Raw genomic sequence first — 17,475 nt, 5'->3', positions numbered from 1 at the left:
GCCCCGGGCTTCCTCCTCGCAGCCACAGCCGCGGCGGCCGCTCCCACGGTTTCATGGTGGGCGGCGGCGGCGGCGACTGGGTTTTGGCTCCCGCCTCTGAATGCTCGGCGTCCCCCCGCGCCGTTCTCTCCTGCAGATTTCCCGCCCGGGGCTGCCGGGGGCTGCCGGAGGGGCCGGCGGCGGGGAAGGGGTGCCGCGGCCACACCGCGCGGCGGCGGCGGCGGGCAGCCGGCATCCCCGCGCTCCGACCGCGGCGGGCGCGATGTCCACCAAGGTCAGGAAGTGCAAGGAGCAAGCGAGGGTGACCTTCCCCGCGCCGGAGGAGGAGGAAGAGGAGGAGGAGGAGGAGGGTGAGGACGAAGGCTCGGAGCCGCAGCGCCGCCGGCGGGGCTGGAGGGGCGTCAACGGGGGGCTGGAGCCGCGCTCGGCGCCCTCACAGCGGGAAGCGCACAGCTACTGCCCGCAGCGCTTCTCCCCCGGGCTGGACATGTGAGTACCCTGCCGGCCCGCGGCCCGCGCCTGGGGAGGGCAGTGCCCGGCGGGGCGGCGGGGGCGGGGGGGGGGGGGCGGGAAGGCGCTCTCCCGGCCAACCCGCGAAGTGCCTGGGACCCCAAAACGCCTCCCGGCGCAGCACGGCACGGCACGGCAGTTCTGTTCGGGGCGATGTAGGGGTGCGGACCTCGGTCCGGGGCTCGTCCCCTTGGTTCTGCTTTGTGGAGGGACTTGGGGGCCGCTGAAGGCGTGGCTGGAGCTCTGTCCCGGCTCAAGCGCACGGAACGGCCCCGTGGACGGACAGCACGGACGCCAGACTCAATTTCCAGCAAACAGACACGTCCTCTCCTACACAAGCACTACTGCCCCATAGGCTAGGACCCCTCAGCAGATGCACCCCGAGCTTACCCTAGGAAGTCGGAGAATGGGAAGGTCTGCACAAAGCCAGGCGCACCCTCGAACTCCGACCCCCTCTCCCCCAGCTTCTCAGCGTGGAACCACCCTGGGAACCCGTGTCCCCCGCGAAGCTCTCCGCCGTCTGAGGCCAGGGCAGGGCAGCGGGGAGAAGGGAAGGGAAGGGAAGGAAGGTGTGCTCTACGCAGTGTGAGTGTAGGTTTGCCGGGTCGCCCCGTTCCTCGACGGTCCATTCACAGTTGGGGGCATACTGAAGCCAAATCCCCACGGGAGAGTGGGCGCAGGGCAGCCGCAGGAACTGTTTAATGACAACTTTGGCTGTAGTTCCCAGGCGGCCCGGGGTCAGTAGTTGTTTTCTTTTTAAAGGAAGATAAATGCCGGCACTGTAGTGTGTGAGAAAGAGCAACTTTTCTTAATTTCCAGATCTTGGAGACATCCTTAGCAGCTACGAGACGCAGAGAGGATGCAAAAGAGAGTGCTTAGTTTTATAGGGTCCATGGCATTTCTCGTGTCCCACACATTGGGCGTGCCACAGGGCTTACTGTCTTTTTTAGGAAAAACGCACAGACCTAGGTAGAGAACTTGAGGTCAGACGTGGCGGGCAGCCCTAACCGTCTGGGTGGGGTAAGACGGGTAACCGGCTACGTGAGGGGACCGAGGTTATGCAGTGCCCCCTGCCGCCCTCGAGCTGCCACATCCCTGGTCCCAGGCCTCCGCGGCGACCTCCAGACCGACCTAATCTCGCATTGCTCTGCTCGCTCAGAGCCTGCTCCTGGCCCTGCCGGATTTGCCTATAAAACCCAGAGTCAGTGGCTAGGAGTAGATCGCCTAGGAAAGGGTTCTGATTTAAAATGAGCGACGCATCCTGATGTGGTTCAATTACTGCTGAAGATTAGCCTGGAGAGGAAATGGTCCAGGAAATGGAAGGAAGGTATATCCTGAGGGATTAAAGCCCTGCCAGCTCGCTTCCCAGCCTCCCTAAGATTTTAAGACATTGTCTGTTTTTCCTTTTACCAATTTCTTGATTATTTATTTTTCTTTTACCTTAAATCCACACTAAATGGACACCACAGCACTCTAATCTGAGAAAGTAGGGTGGAGCAGAGATTACTCACTTTGCCTTTTGAAATTTGAGGCCAATTACACAAAGCACTGAAGCAAGTTCCACTGTAGACTTTTTTTTTTCTATTAGAACATTTTCCCCCCATTTTCTGACTTTACATCATTCAACAAGTAAACGTGGTAGTGTGTTTACTTTGTAAAGCAGTTGAGAAGACCCAGTCATTTTAAGGTCACAATAAATGTTTCTTTGAGAGGTAGGGCAGCAAGTTCTCCATGTCTGAGTCCTGTCATTTTGTAACATCAGACACTAGTTTGATATCTGTAGCAGAAATCAGCTCTTTATTCCACCTTCAAGTAGAATATGGCAAGAATGTAACAGCTCAGAAAGCAAACACAGCAACCCTATGTTGGCACTGGAGCAGGACAACCAGTCTCTCAAAGCCCCAGGGTCGTTTTCAGTAGGCAGAATAGAGCAGCTGAATTTAAAATTCAGCCAGGATGCTCAGGATAGAGTCTCACTTTGACCAAAAAGATTCCTCAGGGTAATCCTGTTGCTCATTTCACTGCTCCATGCTCCAGTGTTCCATCTGGGAGTTTTAAACAGACTGACTTAGGAGAAAGAATGTCATCTGTTACATTAGTAACAAGAAATTTTAAAAGTCCTTTGATAGAACTCTTGATTCAACTATTGATTCAAACCAAGACTTTCTTTATCCCAGTTGTTTGCAAACCTAGGAGCAAGTAGTATGTCATTGGCAAGATTACCTCATTTTCAGTCTTAGCTATTAAATATCTGATGAAACTCCAAAAAGGTATATGAAGGTACTTCTCATGAGTTTCGATTCAAAAGCATTTCTTTTTTTTAAAGCTTATTTATTTATTTCAGGGAGAGAGAGAGAACACATGAGCAGGGAGGGGCAGAGAGAGAAGGAGAGGGAGAGAATCCCATGTGGTTTGATGCATGAGTTTGATGTGGGGCTCAAACTCACAAACTGTGAGATCAAGATCTGAGCCAAAACCAAGAGTCGGACACTTAGCCGACTGAACCATCCAGGCGCCCCAGATTCAAAAACATTTCTTAAGCATTTGCATGTGCAAACTGCAGGTTAGGTACGGCAAGCCCCAAAGATGAGTATGACAATTTTTCTGCATTCAAAGAGTTTAAAATTTCATGAAGGAGAGATGGAAATGAAACTGGGCATGAGCTATTATGAATTAGAGTAAAATAAGCACCATAAAAACATACACACAAGGGTGGAACTATGAAGGATCAAGTGTAAAGGAGAGACCCACTATGTAAGGTCAGAAATCAAGGAAACCTTTATGGGCCTTAAAAGATAGGATAGGAGACAGAGACAGAATGATAAATTAATTGAAGCTCTCCCCTCAAAATGCTAGGCATGTCTGAGGAATATTAATTGAGTTTGGTTAGAACATAGAATATGTCGGGGCTCCTGGGTGGCTCAGTTGGTTAAGCGTCTGACTTCGGCTCAGGTCAGGATCTCATGATTCGTGAGTTCAAGCCCCACATCTGGCTCTGTGTTGATGGCTCAGAGCCTGGAGTCTGCTTCAGATTCTGTGTCTCCCGCTGCCTTTCTCTGTCCCTCCCCTGCTCACATTCTGTCTTTCAAAAATGAATAAACACTTAAAAAAATTTTTTTTAAAGAACATATAGGATGTGTAGGTGAGCAGTGAGATTTAGCTGGATGCATTGGTTTGGGCATTAATATAAGGATCTTGCCAGGAGGAGGCAAAAGGGAGCCACTAATGATTACAAAGCAGCAGCAATTTGATTAAAGCCAGTCTGAGAGCAGAATGGATTGTAGTGGCAGTTGACAGAATGTGAATAAATAAATTAGGGGGCTACCATAACCGTTCAGGCTGAGATTAGGATCTGTAATAGTGTAGTACTAGGGCGATGGAAAGGGGGAGAGGTTGGAAGAGAGAATACACAGAGAATCTATGGAAATAAGCAACTAACTGCCCACAAGGGTTTAAAGAGAAGGCAGGGTCAGAGATGACTTGGTGATTTTGACCTAGATAACTAAGATCATTGATGTCATTGTTGAAAATAAAAGAACAAAGAGGAGGGCCTGATTTTTCAGATAATTCTGATAGAGGTGTCAAGCAGGAAGATGGAAATACAAGTTTAAAGCTTGAGAGAATTTGAGAATCTACTGGCTGATGGGAGTATATATTACCCAACGAAAGTGTGGAGAGAGAAACAAAGAGAGCTCTTGACTCCCTATTCTGAGGGAATTTTTGTTGTTTAGAGAGTGGAGAGAAAGAGTAGCAAATAGAGGACACAGAAGAAGATGAAGGATAAGTTGGGTACTAAGGCAAGGCTGCTTAGAAAGAACAGTTTCAAGAAAAGGGAAGAATTGATTCACAGTTGGAAAGTACTTGATAAATCAAGAGAGAAATTTATGAGTCTCCTTTTACTTTTTTTAAGTTTATTTATTTTGAGAGAAAGAGTATGAGTGGGGGAGGGGCAGAGAGAGAGAGAGAGAGAGAGAGAGAGATTGGGAGAGAGAGACAGAGAATCCCAAGCAGGCTCCTTGCTGGCAGTGCAGTGCCCGATGCAGGGCTGGATCCCACAAACCGTAAAATCATGACCTGAGCTGAAATCAACAGACACTTAACTGACTGAGCCACGTAGGCACCTGATGAGTCTACTTTAAGAAAGAAGAATCAGGGCACCGGGGTGGCTTAGTTGGCTAAGTGTCCAACTTTGTCTCAGGTCATGATCATGGTTCATGGGTTCAAGACCTGTGTCGGGCTCTGTGTGGACAGCTCAGAGCCTGGAGCCTGCTTCGGATTCTGTGCCTCCTTCTCTCTCTGCCCCTCCCCCCCAAATAAATAAACATTAAAAATATATTTTAAAAATATGGTTATCATTAATTAAATAGAAAGTTCAGCATCAAAATACTTAATTATTCTTAAAAAGACAATGAAGTTTAAAAAGGATTTTCCCAGGGCGCCTGGTGGCTCAGTCGGTTGAGCGTCTGACTTCAGCTCAGGTCATGATCTTGCGGTCCGTGAGTTCGAGCCCCGCGTGGGGCTCTGTGCTGACAGCTCAGAGCCTGGAGCCTGCTTCAGATTCTGTGTCTCCCCCTTTCTTTGCCCCTCCCTTGCTCATCCTCTGTCTCTCTCTCTCTCTCAAAAATAAATACAAATTTTAAAAATGTTTAATAAAAGAAAGACAAATCAATTCTTGTTGAAATTAACATGTGCACAAAAATCATTAGATTTCTCAGTGGTGTTATCTTTAAAAAAGAAAGACTTCTGGAAAAGAAGATTCTGTTTAGTTTTTCTTCAGAGAAAGTGCTGCCAAAAATGTGTCCCAACAAAAGCAGCAATTTGTGTTTATATAATACTTCGTGCTGGAACTGGGAAGGGATCCCCTGTTCTTAGTGCCTGCCCTCCCTTGGGCTTGGTATCCCCACATTTAGAGCTCTCTATTTCTATTTCTGGAGATTTCACATCCTATCTTTATTACAGGGGTGAGGGTTGTCACTTGATCATATCTGTAAGGGGGTAGAAATCTGGGGAAAGAGTTTCTACCTACTCTGTATATAGACTTTCAGCCAAATCCCCCCATTTTGGGCTCCTGCCTCATCTCTACTTGCTGGTATTTCTTTTGTCTTCCATTTCTGGGCTTTTCTGGCATCAAGCAGAGTGGATTAGCTTGCTTCTTGTTATAGGCACTCTGGTTGGACCTTCCTTATCCCCACTAAATCATTTCCTTTTCTTCCAACTCATCTTCTTTCCAACTTCATGCATTGTGTAGATGGAGATGCTACGAATGTCTTCCAGTTCCATGGAGGATGAAATTTGTGTTACTTTTCTTTGTTTTCCTTGATATTTAAGGGGGTAATTTTGGAGAGGAGAAAGGGGAAGAGAGGCCTTTGTTCCATCATCTTGAAACCAAATATCCCTATAATTGTGTCTCATGTGTTTTTTAAGCCCCAATGAAAACTGTGTTATTAACAGGCCAAGATTGCAGAAGGAAGAATATTCTTAATCATGTCTGATTTTATTGGGCAGATGGCATAGTTGGTAACCTATACAGTGTGATGTGAAGGTCATCTGAACTCCCCCACCTAAAGTCATCTTAGTACCACACTTCCTGAATTTAACTAATATAGAATATTTTGGAAAAAAAAATAGAACTTTTGAGTTGCAAAGGATTTTATCTAACCCAGTCTTTTCTTTTACAAATTGAGAAACTGAAGCTGAAGTGTGACCTCTAATTCATAGCAGCCCCAGGTCATTTGAAATCTCTAGGCTCTTAGCACTGTGCTGTTCACACCTTGGCCTCCTTTGGGTTCAGCTTTTTTCTCTTCCTCAGAGAAATTTAAAAATGCATTTACTCCTGGGAGGAATGACACAGGACACTACTAATTAGTATTAATTCATTTATGAGATCCAATTAGTTCATCATTTCAATTTGACTGCTGATGGCCGATCAACTTGAGAAAGTTTGTAAGCTAAGTAGGAGGACTAAGAATGGAAACAAAAAGGAGGAAAGAATATCTCAAGATGTAATTGACCTCCTGCCAAATATCATTTATGGTTTTCTCTTTCTTATTATCAAAGTGGTGAGCGGATCCTAGACTAGGACTGGAGCATCATTTTATGGTGGAGTTAGAATTTTAGGGATTTTTTTATTACTGCCCTAGGATAACAAATGTCTGTCTGTTCTCTCTCTCCCCACCCCTCCTCTCTCTCTCAGTATTCTTTTTAAATTTTTTTTTTCAACGTTTTTATTTACTTTTGGGACAGAGAGAGACAGAGCATGAACGGGGGAGGGGCAGAGAGAGAGGGAGACACAGAATCGGAAACAGGCTCCAGGCTCCGAGCCATCAGCCCAGAGCCTGACGCGGGGCTCGAACTCACGGACCGCGAGATCGTGACCTGGCTGAAGTCGGACGCTTAACCGACTGCGCCACCCAGGCGCCCCATCTCTCTCAGTATTCTTAACCTTTGAGCTTTGCCTTTGCCTACAATCCCATAAATCCTTACCACATTTGACGGTAGGAAATAAAACACCACAAGAAATATAACGGGAGGAAGAAACCTGTTTTTATTGGGCTACTAGGCTCTTGGTAGGAAGGAATACTTTGAATTTCTTGCCTCAGGATTGAGATTGACTCGGGGGGGGGGGCGGGGGGGGGGAGTGTGGCATGCTCGGGTAATGGTGAATGGCTGCTTAGCAGTCTTCTGAGGCGGAAGGCTCTTTTCTTGACCAACAGTCTTCCTTATCAACACTGCGCAGTAGAAGTCTGGCAGGGGAAACAGATTAGTGGTCTGTGCAGGGTGAGCATGTAGGAGTCTGGCCCCAGATAGAAGATCTGGAGTTGTGAACCATGGGTGGACAACCTCACACTTGTGCATATGGGGCTCAGCAGTGACTTTATGAGAATATTTAGGATTATGATAGTGTTTTGTCTTTAATTTAGCATCTAGGTCAAGGATGTTTGTCTACGGTTACCTAGTCATAAAAAAAATCCCCTATTAAAAAATAAAACTTTCCCTCTTTGCACTACTCAAATAATAGTTGACAGTACGGATTTGGTCTTAGACCTTTTTAAAAAATGAGGTTTAAGTGTCCACAAGTATATGACCCATTAAGGAAAGGGCATGGCAATGCTAATATTCTATACCAGTTTTGCATTTCTGATTATGTTTTGTCAAATAGTACTGATGCATATGGGTTCTCTGCTGAAAAGTAGGTTGAGGGTGATGAGGCAGGAGCAAGCATCCAAAAACCTCAGATTTTTGACTTAGGATATAGATGATAGTGATAGAAAACCAGATCCCTTGCTTCTAGTAATATTAAAGGTCTATATATATAATATATATTATTTATGTTTATGTTATATATATAAAGCTATGTATAGAATAATAATAAATATAATATAATATAATACATCTAATAGCATCTAATATATTTAAATAGCCAAATATGAACTTCTCTTGGGTCAGTAGAAGTTTTTGATTTTATTATTGAGTTTGTTTTATCTCAATTCCTGTTCAATTATACATTGAATTCATTTGAATCCTAATTTCACTGTCATTTAATGTTCCTGAAATAATAAACATTAGTTTTAGAGAGTATTGTGAAAGAGTTTATTTTTATAGATAAGCTTCATTATTAGAGGTTGTCAATTCTAAGTTTTATCCTTGGTGTGCCCCCATATTATCCTTACAAACATAATTTTAATATCAAAATCAAGAGATGTGGAGTTCATCAGATACTTTTTGTGGTATCACTAAGAATTAAATGTGATAAAGCAGAAATCTGCTTTGAAAGAATAATTGTTTACTTTAACTTCTGATTATTATTTTGTATCATTCATTACTTTTTTTAATAAGAAAATTATTCTAATTCTCCTCCACCACTATTTCTGCACATTATCGTGTGTGACCAAAGGTTTTCTTTAGCCTGGAGGAGAAGATTGTTTGTCCCCTGGGTATTCAGTCTGGGGGTTTAAGCACTCATGCATCTGTGCAGTCATGGCTCCGATAGATGGATACTCACCAGCCATGTACTAAAAGCCAGGCATTTATCTCTTTATAGATAAAGAAAGGCAGTCTCTGCTCTTACAGATGTTACTGAAGAGCCAGGCATGAAAGCAGACAATCACAAAACAAAGTAATAGTCAGTTTAACAGCTAACAGAGTTATACACAAAATATAGTTCCTGGAAGCAGAAGCATCTAAGTTCCAGAAGGCACATGCGTTTAGAAGTATTATCAAATCATGCAGGCAATGATTAGGGGTCTTCACCTCTGCCTGCACTGAACTTCTAGAGGAAGGAACACACTGTTAAATGGCCTTTTTGTTTTTCTGGTTTTAGCTGTTGAGGGGTCTGGCAAAGAGCTTTCATGAGAAGGATGACTGGGAAGGTGACAAAGAGAGGAGATTGGAGCTTCCCTCCTTAAATATACAACAGCTTCTTGTCTCTGACTTAGCGACTAGGGCATATACCCAAATTAGCATTGTCTAATAGATTTATTAAACTCATACCTAGAGTATTCTGAATATAGCACAGGCCAACAGAAACTGTCAGGAAATTAATTACTGTGGAGACCCAGATATCTCCCCAGACTTGTAAGTGCTGGAATTGCTACCTATTAATTTTTGCCTACAATGAGAATCCTTAGAAGTGAAAGCTGTGCTTTCCTGTTTCTTAAATGGAGCTCCTCATCTTGTTGGTTTGGTTGCTACTGTGATAATATGTTATTGAGCTGTTTGTGATGTCAGTAGATGAGGCGGTGTGGGGCCTGGGACTGCCCGTAGCCCTGGACCCTGTCTACCAAACAGTTGAACAGATGGGGCTGCCTTCCTCTAGCCTTGAGTACTGGTGCCCTTGGGGGCTACTGAAGTTCAGAGTATCTCCCACTCCACTTCTTGCCCTCTACAAATACGTATATTAAGAGATTTTCAAAACGTGTTTTTGGTGACACTCTTGAGGCTGTTTGTGAGACGCCCTTTCCTCCTTGCTAGCACACTCACTCACTATGTAGATGTTGAGTGTCTCCGGAGGCAGGACATTGACTGACAGCTGCCTGCTTGCCAGGGGGACTATGGGGTTTGTCTACTTTTTGATTTTTCCTCTCTGGCTTTCTTGTCCTTTGTCAGTGCCTGCTGCTTCCTGCCCTCATCATCACTTCCAATTATCACCAACCCCGACACTGTGACATGGTGGTTGCTCTCTCACACTTTCCCTCCCTCTCTGAGCTTTTCTCACTACTTATCTTCTGTGGCTCCTTCTGCTCTTCTTGGCCTTCACAGAATTACAGACTGGATCCTGGCTGGTTGGCACATTCACTTTCTTCAGTGTGGTGAACTGCTTAGTCAAAACAACTTGGGTGTTATTCTCATTGCTTTGGCTCACATTGATGGTGTTATTACTCTGCTTGCTTCCTTGCTAGATGGATTGAGTAGTTGACTGTTTCTTTATTTCAGTAAAGGATTTGACTTCTTTAATAATGTTCATTTGTTGATGAGTGCTAAAGAGATTGTGATTCAATCCGAAGAACAATTTTTGAAGCTGTTCTTTATAGAACCCAAATGTTCCCAAACATAAGCTAAGCATACATTTTAATAACGTTATTTTGATTTGCAACCTTTATTCATCTTTTTCTTATTCCCTGGAGACAGCATGGTAGAGAATAAAAAGCCTGGGAGAGGACCTCTGAGCTCTCTTCTTTATCCTTTAGTGACCTTGAGGAAGTTACTTACCATTCTGTCTGAATCTCTTTGTCTATAGACTTTGGATCAATTGGGCAGAAATGTGAGTAGGCCTAAGGATAGAAACAAAAAGAACAGGCTTTTGTTTGTTTTAGAAGTGTAGGTGTAGCAGGGTCAAGAAACCAGAACAACTTGGATGAGCAGCTCCTATAATCTACCTGTAACAGGTCTTTCCCTTGAGTCTCCTACCTGCTGACCAGGAGAGGAAAAAAAATGAACCAATTGTCCAATGTGTGGTTTAAATTAGTTTTTTAAATTTTGTTTTTGTTTTTGTTTTGCTTGCTAAACAGATACTTATTCTCATTCCACAAGTGAATTAAGCAATCAATAAATTAATTAAGTTAATTAATCAATTAAGCAGTTATGTGAGTTAACAAGAGGGAAGACTTGCCCTACATTATCACAGGGATTAAGTCAACTAACAATGTCTCCTTGTGCCCTGAGCTTATATGTAAGGGACATTTTCTTACTAATTCTTCCCCCCAATTCCTACAAGGGGGCATAGTCTCTATGGTTTATGTATACACTCCTAGTTGAGGGCATTCTGTAGAGATGCTGTGAAGCCAATGTCATTGATCCTAGTTTGATATGATAAAGTGATTTTTCTTTTTAATAAATAGCCTCTCACTTGGATAAAATAACTCAGAATCTCAAACAGCCACCCTCCTGCTTCCTCTGTAGTGCCTGGGCACTGGGGAAGGGAGCTATGTGTTCCCTTGAGGAAAGAAAGAGTTGTCTGATGCTTCTGGTCTCTGGGCAATGTTCATTGTCTGCTCGGGTGCTGCTTGTCAGTGAAAATAACTTGATCTTGGTAACTTGCCTTTGTTATAACCCAGATATGCTCCTTGGTGTATATGGTTTCAGTTCAGCTCCCATGAGCTACAGAGCTCTAATAGAGCTTACAGCACTAGTGGTGTCCTAGTCTGGGAGCAGGCTCTCTGGTTCTCAGTGCCGGGTTGCACCACAGGGGAACTGAGGGTAGCTTGAGAAAGCCCACACCATTCCCTACTTAATCAGGCTGGGCTGTCCCAGATCTCCTGCCTTCAGTGGTTCTTCACTTTCTTGGATCCACATCTTAACTTTTCCTTCCCCTCTATTATTTCTTTCTTCTGTCAGGACAGGAAGTATCATAGCTCTGCTGTCAAAAGTGGGAGAGCTATCTTGTCTGCCTGCTGAGAGCATTCTCTGATCAGGTTCCTTCAGAACTAATTAGAGAAATAAAGGAACAGAGAAAATCCCTCCTCAAGACAATTTCTCTTTTTCCTAAATTCTGCATGAAAACTCCTCTCTTTTTCCTGCAAAAAGCTGAAAATTACCTTGATATTTCTCTTTGCACTCCTCTAAAATGTGTGCTCTCTACTTCTTCCCTAAACATAGACACCTAACTCTAACCACTCACACCCCTCCACCTCCCCTGCTATCCCCGCAGTAAGGTCAACCAGGGCGAGGACACTGTTTTTGGAAAGACAAAAGAGAAAAGCACCTTGCTAATATTTCCAAAGATACCCTTGATGGTATAGAAATACCCTTGATAGTATAGAAATAAGCACGATAATATGTTTATAGGACAGTGAAGAATGAATCTGAGGAGCAAGGAAAACAAGGTTGACTAGTCAGCATCCTTGAAAGTCAACTGGAGAATTCTATTTTGTTTGCTGTTCTTGTCTAAGAGAAGTGTGAGAGTAAAAGCAGAGTTTAAAAAGAGCAAGATGCTGGGATGGCTGTGGCGTACAAGGAAGAAAATCAAGAACAGCATGTGGTACTGGAAAGAATCTGGAGTCAGACAGACCTCAAGTTGAAGCCCAGGTCTGCATTTTTCTATGTGTATTACCATGGGCAATTTTTCTAAATCTCAGTTTTCTTATCTATGAAAGGGAAATAATACCTGTTTCATAACATTGTTATGAGAATTAAATATGATAGCGTACAAAACACACACACACACACATATATATATATATATATATATATATATATATATATATATACCAAGTACCCAGTAAAGTTTAATAGTAGCCTTCCCTCATGCCATCTCTGTTGGAAAGCTGTTGTGATAATCCAAATATGATTGGTTAAAGATCTGGAAGATGGTGCTGGCAATGAGAATTGGAAGGGAGGGTCCAGTACATTATCTAGTGACCCACAGTGGGTAAGTACTCAATAAATATCAAAGGAAAAGCTTCAGAACTCTGAAAACATCAAGATGGTGAGTCATAGATGACCTTAAAATTGCTAAACCTGAATAACCAGCCTGAGATGCAAATGTTAGGAGGGTGTGCTGGTTAAGGGAGAGGGTGAGGTGGGACATTTTAGAGTGACCAGGGGATAGATAATTATACATATGGGATATGAGGTCAAAGGAGAGGACAGAGCCTGGAAGGAGATTTGGAAACTCAGTGGAACAGATATTTATTGAGTACTTACCCCCTAAGGGTCACTAGATAATGAGAAATAAAGCATGACCTGACCATCCAAGAATATGTGCACATATGAGGGAGTATTTATTAATACTTTATTTTTTAAAAAAGAATTAATATAACCATACAATAGCTTTAAAACACATGGTACATAGGATAATTCATTTTATATCTATGTGAGAAATCATTTAGGAGGAAAGGAAAGACTGTACCAAAAATCTGGGGTAGAATAGTGATGGTCACTGAGAACTTTTAGATCTAAACTAAATTACTAGATTTCCTGGGGAAAAAGAAAGAAAGAAAGAAAGAAAGAAAGAAAGAAAGAAAGAGAAAGAAAGAAAGAAAAAAGAAAAAAAAGGCAAGGGTTATATACAGTTTATATATTACTAGAGTAGAGGAAGCAAACTCATCTGGAGAGAGAGGCCTATTAATACACAATTCTAGGATGACTATAGTAAATGGATACAATAATGGAAAACCTCTTTAACCTGTTAAATATAGTTTTGAAGAAGGCCTAGTAACCTTTTAAAAATATAAATCCTTGAAACAAGCAAGGGCATGACATTAAATGGTCACTGGTGAGGCATTTTACAGGCTTCTTATTTACTGTGATTCATGTGACTTGCTTCCTGGACATGAAATGTTACATGTTAGTAAAACATAGGGAACCTAAATGCATGTAAGGCCATTTGTCCCTCAGGCTCCACTGCTCACATGTGTTGTTTCAGCTTTGCTTTTGGCAGGGCCAGTGTGACAGATGTTTAAAAGGCCTCATAGTCTGGGGTCGTTGATCCAGGATAATGTCATTGTTTTTATGTTTTTAGGTTCCCAACCTTTACTGTGCATAGGAATTGCAAAGAATGCTCATTTAAAATATATATTCCAGAGCCACGCCCCTGAAAGATTCTGATTTAGTTCATCTAAAATGAGGCCTAACAATCTGCATTTTAATAGGAGCTCCAAGTGATCCTGGGGTGGGTGGTCCTCACTTAGAGAAACACTGTTTGAAGTCAGATGAGTTGATGTCAAAGTTATGAAACCTGAGGAGTATTACTTGTATTTTTGCCTCTGAATGGAATGGAGCAAAGCGTTGCCTTTGGATACACCAAAATATTTTTTAGAAAGAACTTTTTATTTGCTTAAGTGTTTGGAGAAGTAACAAGAACCCAAAATTTCTTTCATAAAGGATGAAAAAAAATTTTTTCCTTAAGATGTATCGTCACTGTCTTACTCAGCGTGGGCTATCAACAAAGTACTATAGACTGGGTGGCTTAAACAACAGAAGTGGTTTTTTTTCTTATGGTTCTGGAAGTTGGCAGTCCAAGATCATGGTGCCAGTATGGTCAGGTTCTAGTGAGAGTTCTCTCTTCTGGCTTGAGGTAGGGAGAGAGTGAGTGAAGGAAAGAATGTGAGAGCTCTCTGTTTCTTCTTCTTCTTCTTCTTCTTCTTCTTCTTCTGCTTCTGCTTCTGCTTCTGCTTCTGCTTCTGCTTCTTCTTTAATGTTTATGAGAGAGAGAGAGGAAGAGAGAGAGAGGTACACAGAATCCGAAGCAGGCTCCAGGCTCCGAGCTGTCAGCACAGAGCCTGACATGGGGTCCAAACCCAGAAACTGTGAGATCATGACCTGAACCAAAGTCAAAGCCTTAACCAACTGAGTCATCCAGGCAACCCTCTCTGTTATTTCTTCCTACAAGGGCACTGATCCCATCATGAGGACTCTGCCCTCATAATCTCATCTAATCATAATTACCTTCCAAACCTCCCAAAGGCCTCATCCCCAAATGACATCACACTGGGGTTCGAGCTTAAACATATGGATTTGTGTGAGGACACAATTCAGTCCATAGCAGTCAGATATTACCAGCCATCCCTATCAGCCTGAGCTTGCACAGGGACTTGTAAAGCATCTGGTTTAGGTCAGTGGTACTCCAATGCTTTTACAAGAAAGAAGGCCCTGCACAATGTACCCTTGCAGTGCTGAATGAGTCAGGCCATTGGGTGGGGATCCGAAGGTAAGAAATGTCTGGAAAAATGATTTTAGTGTTAGTATTACTAAAGTGAAGCATTCTCTTCCATTCACCCACATTTCTTCCTTATTTCTCATGCTAGAGGAGATGCCCTGTCAAAACAAGCTGAGATTGGAGCCATGTTTATGCATTGTGGATGAGTTGCATTCAATGTGGCTTATACCATTCTATCATTCCAGATTAATGAAGCTTGTCTTAATACTGTAAGAAAAGTTAAAAAAAGAAAGAAAGAAAGATACTTGCTATGTGGATTTACCATGAAGTAGCATTAGATCAGCTCTTTTATTTTGAAATAGCTGTATAATTTGTTCTAATTCAGAAATATGACTTCACACTTAACTCAGTGTTAGAATGTTTTAAAGACAACATCAAAATGACTCATGTGACTTGTGTTGTATAGTACTAAAATCCCACATTTCAGCTCAAATATACAATATGGAGATACTGGTTCTTAAAGAGGGAGAAATTCTAAGAAAAAAACTTTCGAGTACTAAGCAATGCAAAGAAAAATTCATTGAAGAATCATATTCTGGTATTTTCACATCAACTCTTTGGGAAGAAAAGGTGGGGTTTTTATAAGTGATTTTCTTTTTAGATAGCAATCACTAAATAAAAAGACCTTTCCATTAAGAGGTAGCACTTTAATAATGAGTTTATTTCCCCAACGATAACCTGAGTAGAGATTGGAATTCTTCAGACATATATACTCTGCATATATATTCTGTATTATAGAAAATGTCAATATATTGTCGTTGGTAAGCACAGAATTCATCTTTTATACCGTATGGAGATTCTAGACATTTGAAGAGTTCCAGTTTGTAGCTTCATAGTATAAATATTAACCCAATGAAGTCAGTACCATTAATAGTAATAAAACATACTCAACTACTACAATGACAGTTTTTACAAGATTTGTTTAAAACCGTTGTCATAGTTTGATCTTGAAACAAAGTTTTCTTCCATGCAGTTCGGTGAATGCTATTTCCCAGTTCTTGTCCACCTAAAAATCATCATCATACCAACACACACAGACACACACATATATACACACAACACCCCCACACCCAGCTTTGCACTTCCTTGTCTCCTACACACACACCACACACTCACAACCTCACTCTGCATGCTACCCTACACAACATACATCCATATCCCACTAATATGGCATTTATTTAGCTTCAGAAAGATTATAATGCAATGGTTGCCAATATGTACATTTACTTAAAAATTTTTGTCAACTAAGGGGTTAAAATAAACATCAAAAAATGAATTTTATTTTTTAGTAAAAATAGTCAAACTGTGGTTAAAACTATTCAAAAAGTGCAGGAGGGTATAAGTGAAAAGCAAAAATCTCCCTTCCCCTATGGCTCCTCAGTTCCACTGCTCAGAGCCCAGTATAACTATGGTTAAAAGCCTCTTGTATTGCTTTCTAGAAATTGCTACAAATACATATATATGTATGTATATACATATGTGTACATAAATGTGTAAATTTATAAAGGTGTGTATATAAAAATGCTATATTTATTTAATTTTTAAAAGTTGATCACCTGACACTAGTTGAGCAGTTAGAACGGGGTGCCAGTCATAGCCCTCTTGCCCTTGGAGTTAACAAGCCTCTCCAGACCTCTTTGGATATGTCACCTGTGTAGTCCCAGGTTTGCCTGGCCACATTCCTTTGGTCTCCATATGGGAAACATCTGCTGGTGCCTTCTGTGTTTCTCTCTTGGTTTGAGGCCGGCAGGAGTGAGAATTGAGTAGGGGCTGGTAGATGCCTCTGAGTTCTCCTGTTCCCTAAAGTCCACCCCCAGACTCCCAGGGAGAATAGAGTCCTCGCTAGTTAGTTTTCAACCCCTGACTCTGTGAATACTGTTTTATCAATGGTGGAAAGTATTTCTGGAATATATATTATAGAAAGAAATCCTTTTTCCCCCAGCCAGTCACTTTTAACTTGTCATTCTTATTTGCCTTAAAAGCGGATACTGTGGAAAGAGTTTTAACTGGTACTTTTGGTGCAACTCATACAGAAAACAAAAATTACAGATATTTTAAAGGAAGTCGATCATAAGAATTTCAGTCAGCAAGAATGTTAGAGCTGGGTAAAGATGTAAATTTGTACTTAGAATAATAGCCACTGAAACATTAAAAGTAATCACAATGTTAAAAATTATATTGTTTAGCATCATTTTTCAGAGACTTGGAACTTCTAAAAAAGATTTTTGTTTATGTGCTCATGAGAAAACTCTGAAGCACTTTGTAAATTTCCATTTTACACCTGGGGTCAGGAAGTCCGAAGAAATGAATTTACCCAGCATCACAGAAATCACAATGTGAACTCAGTCACTGTACACATCAATTAATGAGATCATTTTCATAGTGCAACTAAGTCTCAACAAATGTGGTTGGTATTTGGATTTTGTACACATTGTTCTGGATATACTATTAGTGCCCAGTTGCTTTATTCATAAAATAATAGTAGTTATTTTTAAATCATAAATCATACCATCTCCTTTTAGTTCAAACAGGCAATTATATAGTATTGGTAATTAACAGCTCTTATTACAAAGTCACAGACGTTTTCAACAAAATAAGTTTTAGATTGATGCTTTAATTTTATAATTGCTAAATCTTGCCTGTGTCATTGAAAAAAATGAATCTCATTTTTTTTGGGGGGGTGGGGACAGGATACCCTTAAGAGAAAAAGATAACAAAGATCCTGAAAGATCCTTGGCCTAAATAGTAGGCTTTTATTCCCCTGTCAATTATTTTATTTAGTTAAAAATATGCAATGACTTGAGAGGATT

The 17,475-nt window shown here is 41.8% G+C and overlaps 1 protein-coding gene across 2 annotated transcripts in view; it reads left to right on the top strand.

Annotated features, from left to right (window-relative positions):
- Positions 1 to 262: 262 nt before the first annotated feature.
- TRPC3 (transient receptor potential cation channel subfamily C member 3) overlaps positions 263 to 17,475 on the top strand; it is a 72,190-nt gene continuing 54,977 nt past the window's right edge. For both annotated transcript variants that reach the window (XM_047092047.1, XM_047092046.1), the window contains exon 1: positions 263 to 489. In XM_047092047.1, the coding sequence (XP_046948003.1) occupies positions 263 to 489 (227 nt within the window). The remainder of the gene's footprint in view (positions 490 to 17,475) is intronic.

The sequence above is a fragment of the Lynx rufus genome, unplaced genomic scaffold, assembly GCF_022079265.1.
Source record: "Lynx rufus isolate CCGP_SWC_20201006 ecotype Redwood Valley unplaced genomic scaffold, mLynRuf1.p SCAF_3, whole genome shotgun sequence".
NCBI classification, from domain to species: Eukaryota; Metazoa; Chordata; class Mammalia; order Carnivora; family Felidae; genus Lynx; species Lynx rufus.
This window is presented reverse-complemented; position numbering and strand designations above follow the sequence as displayed.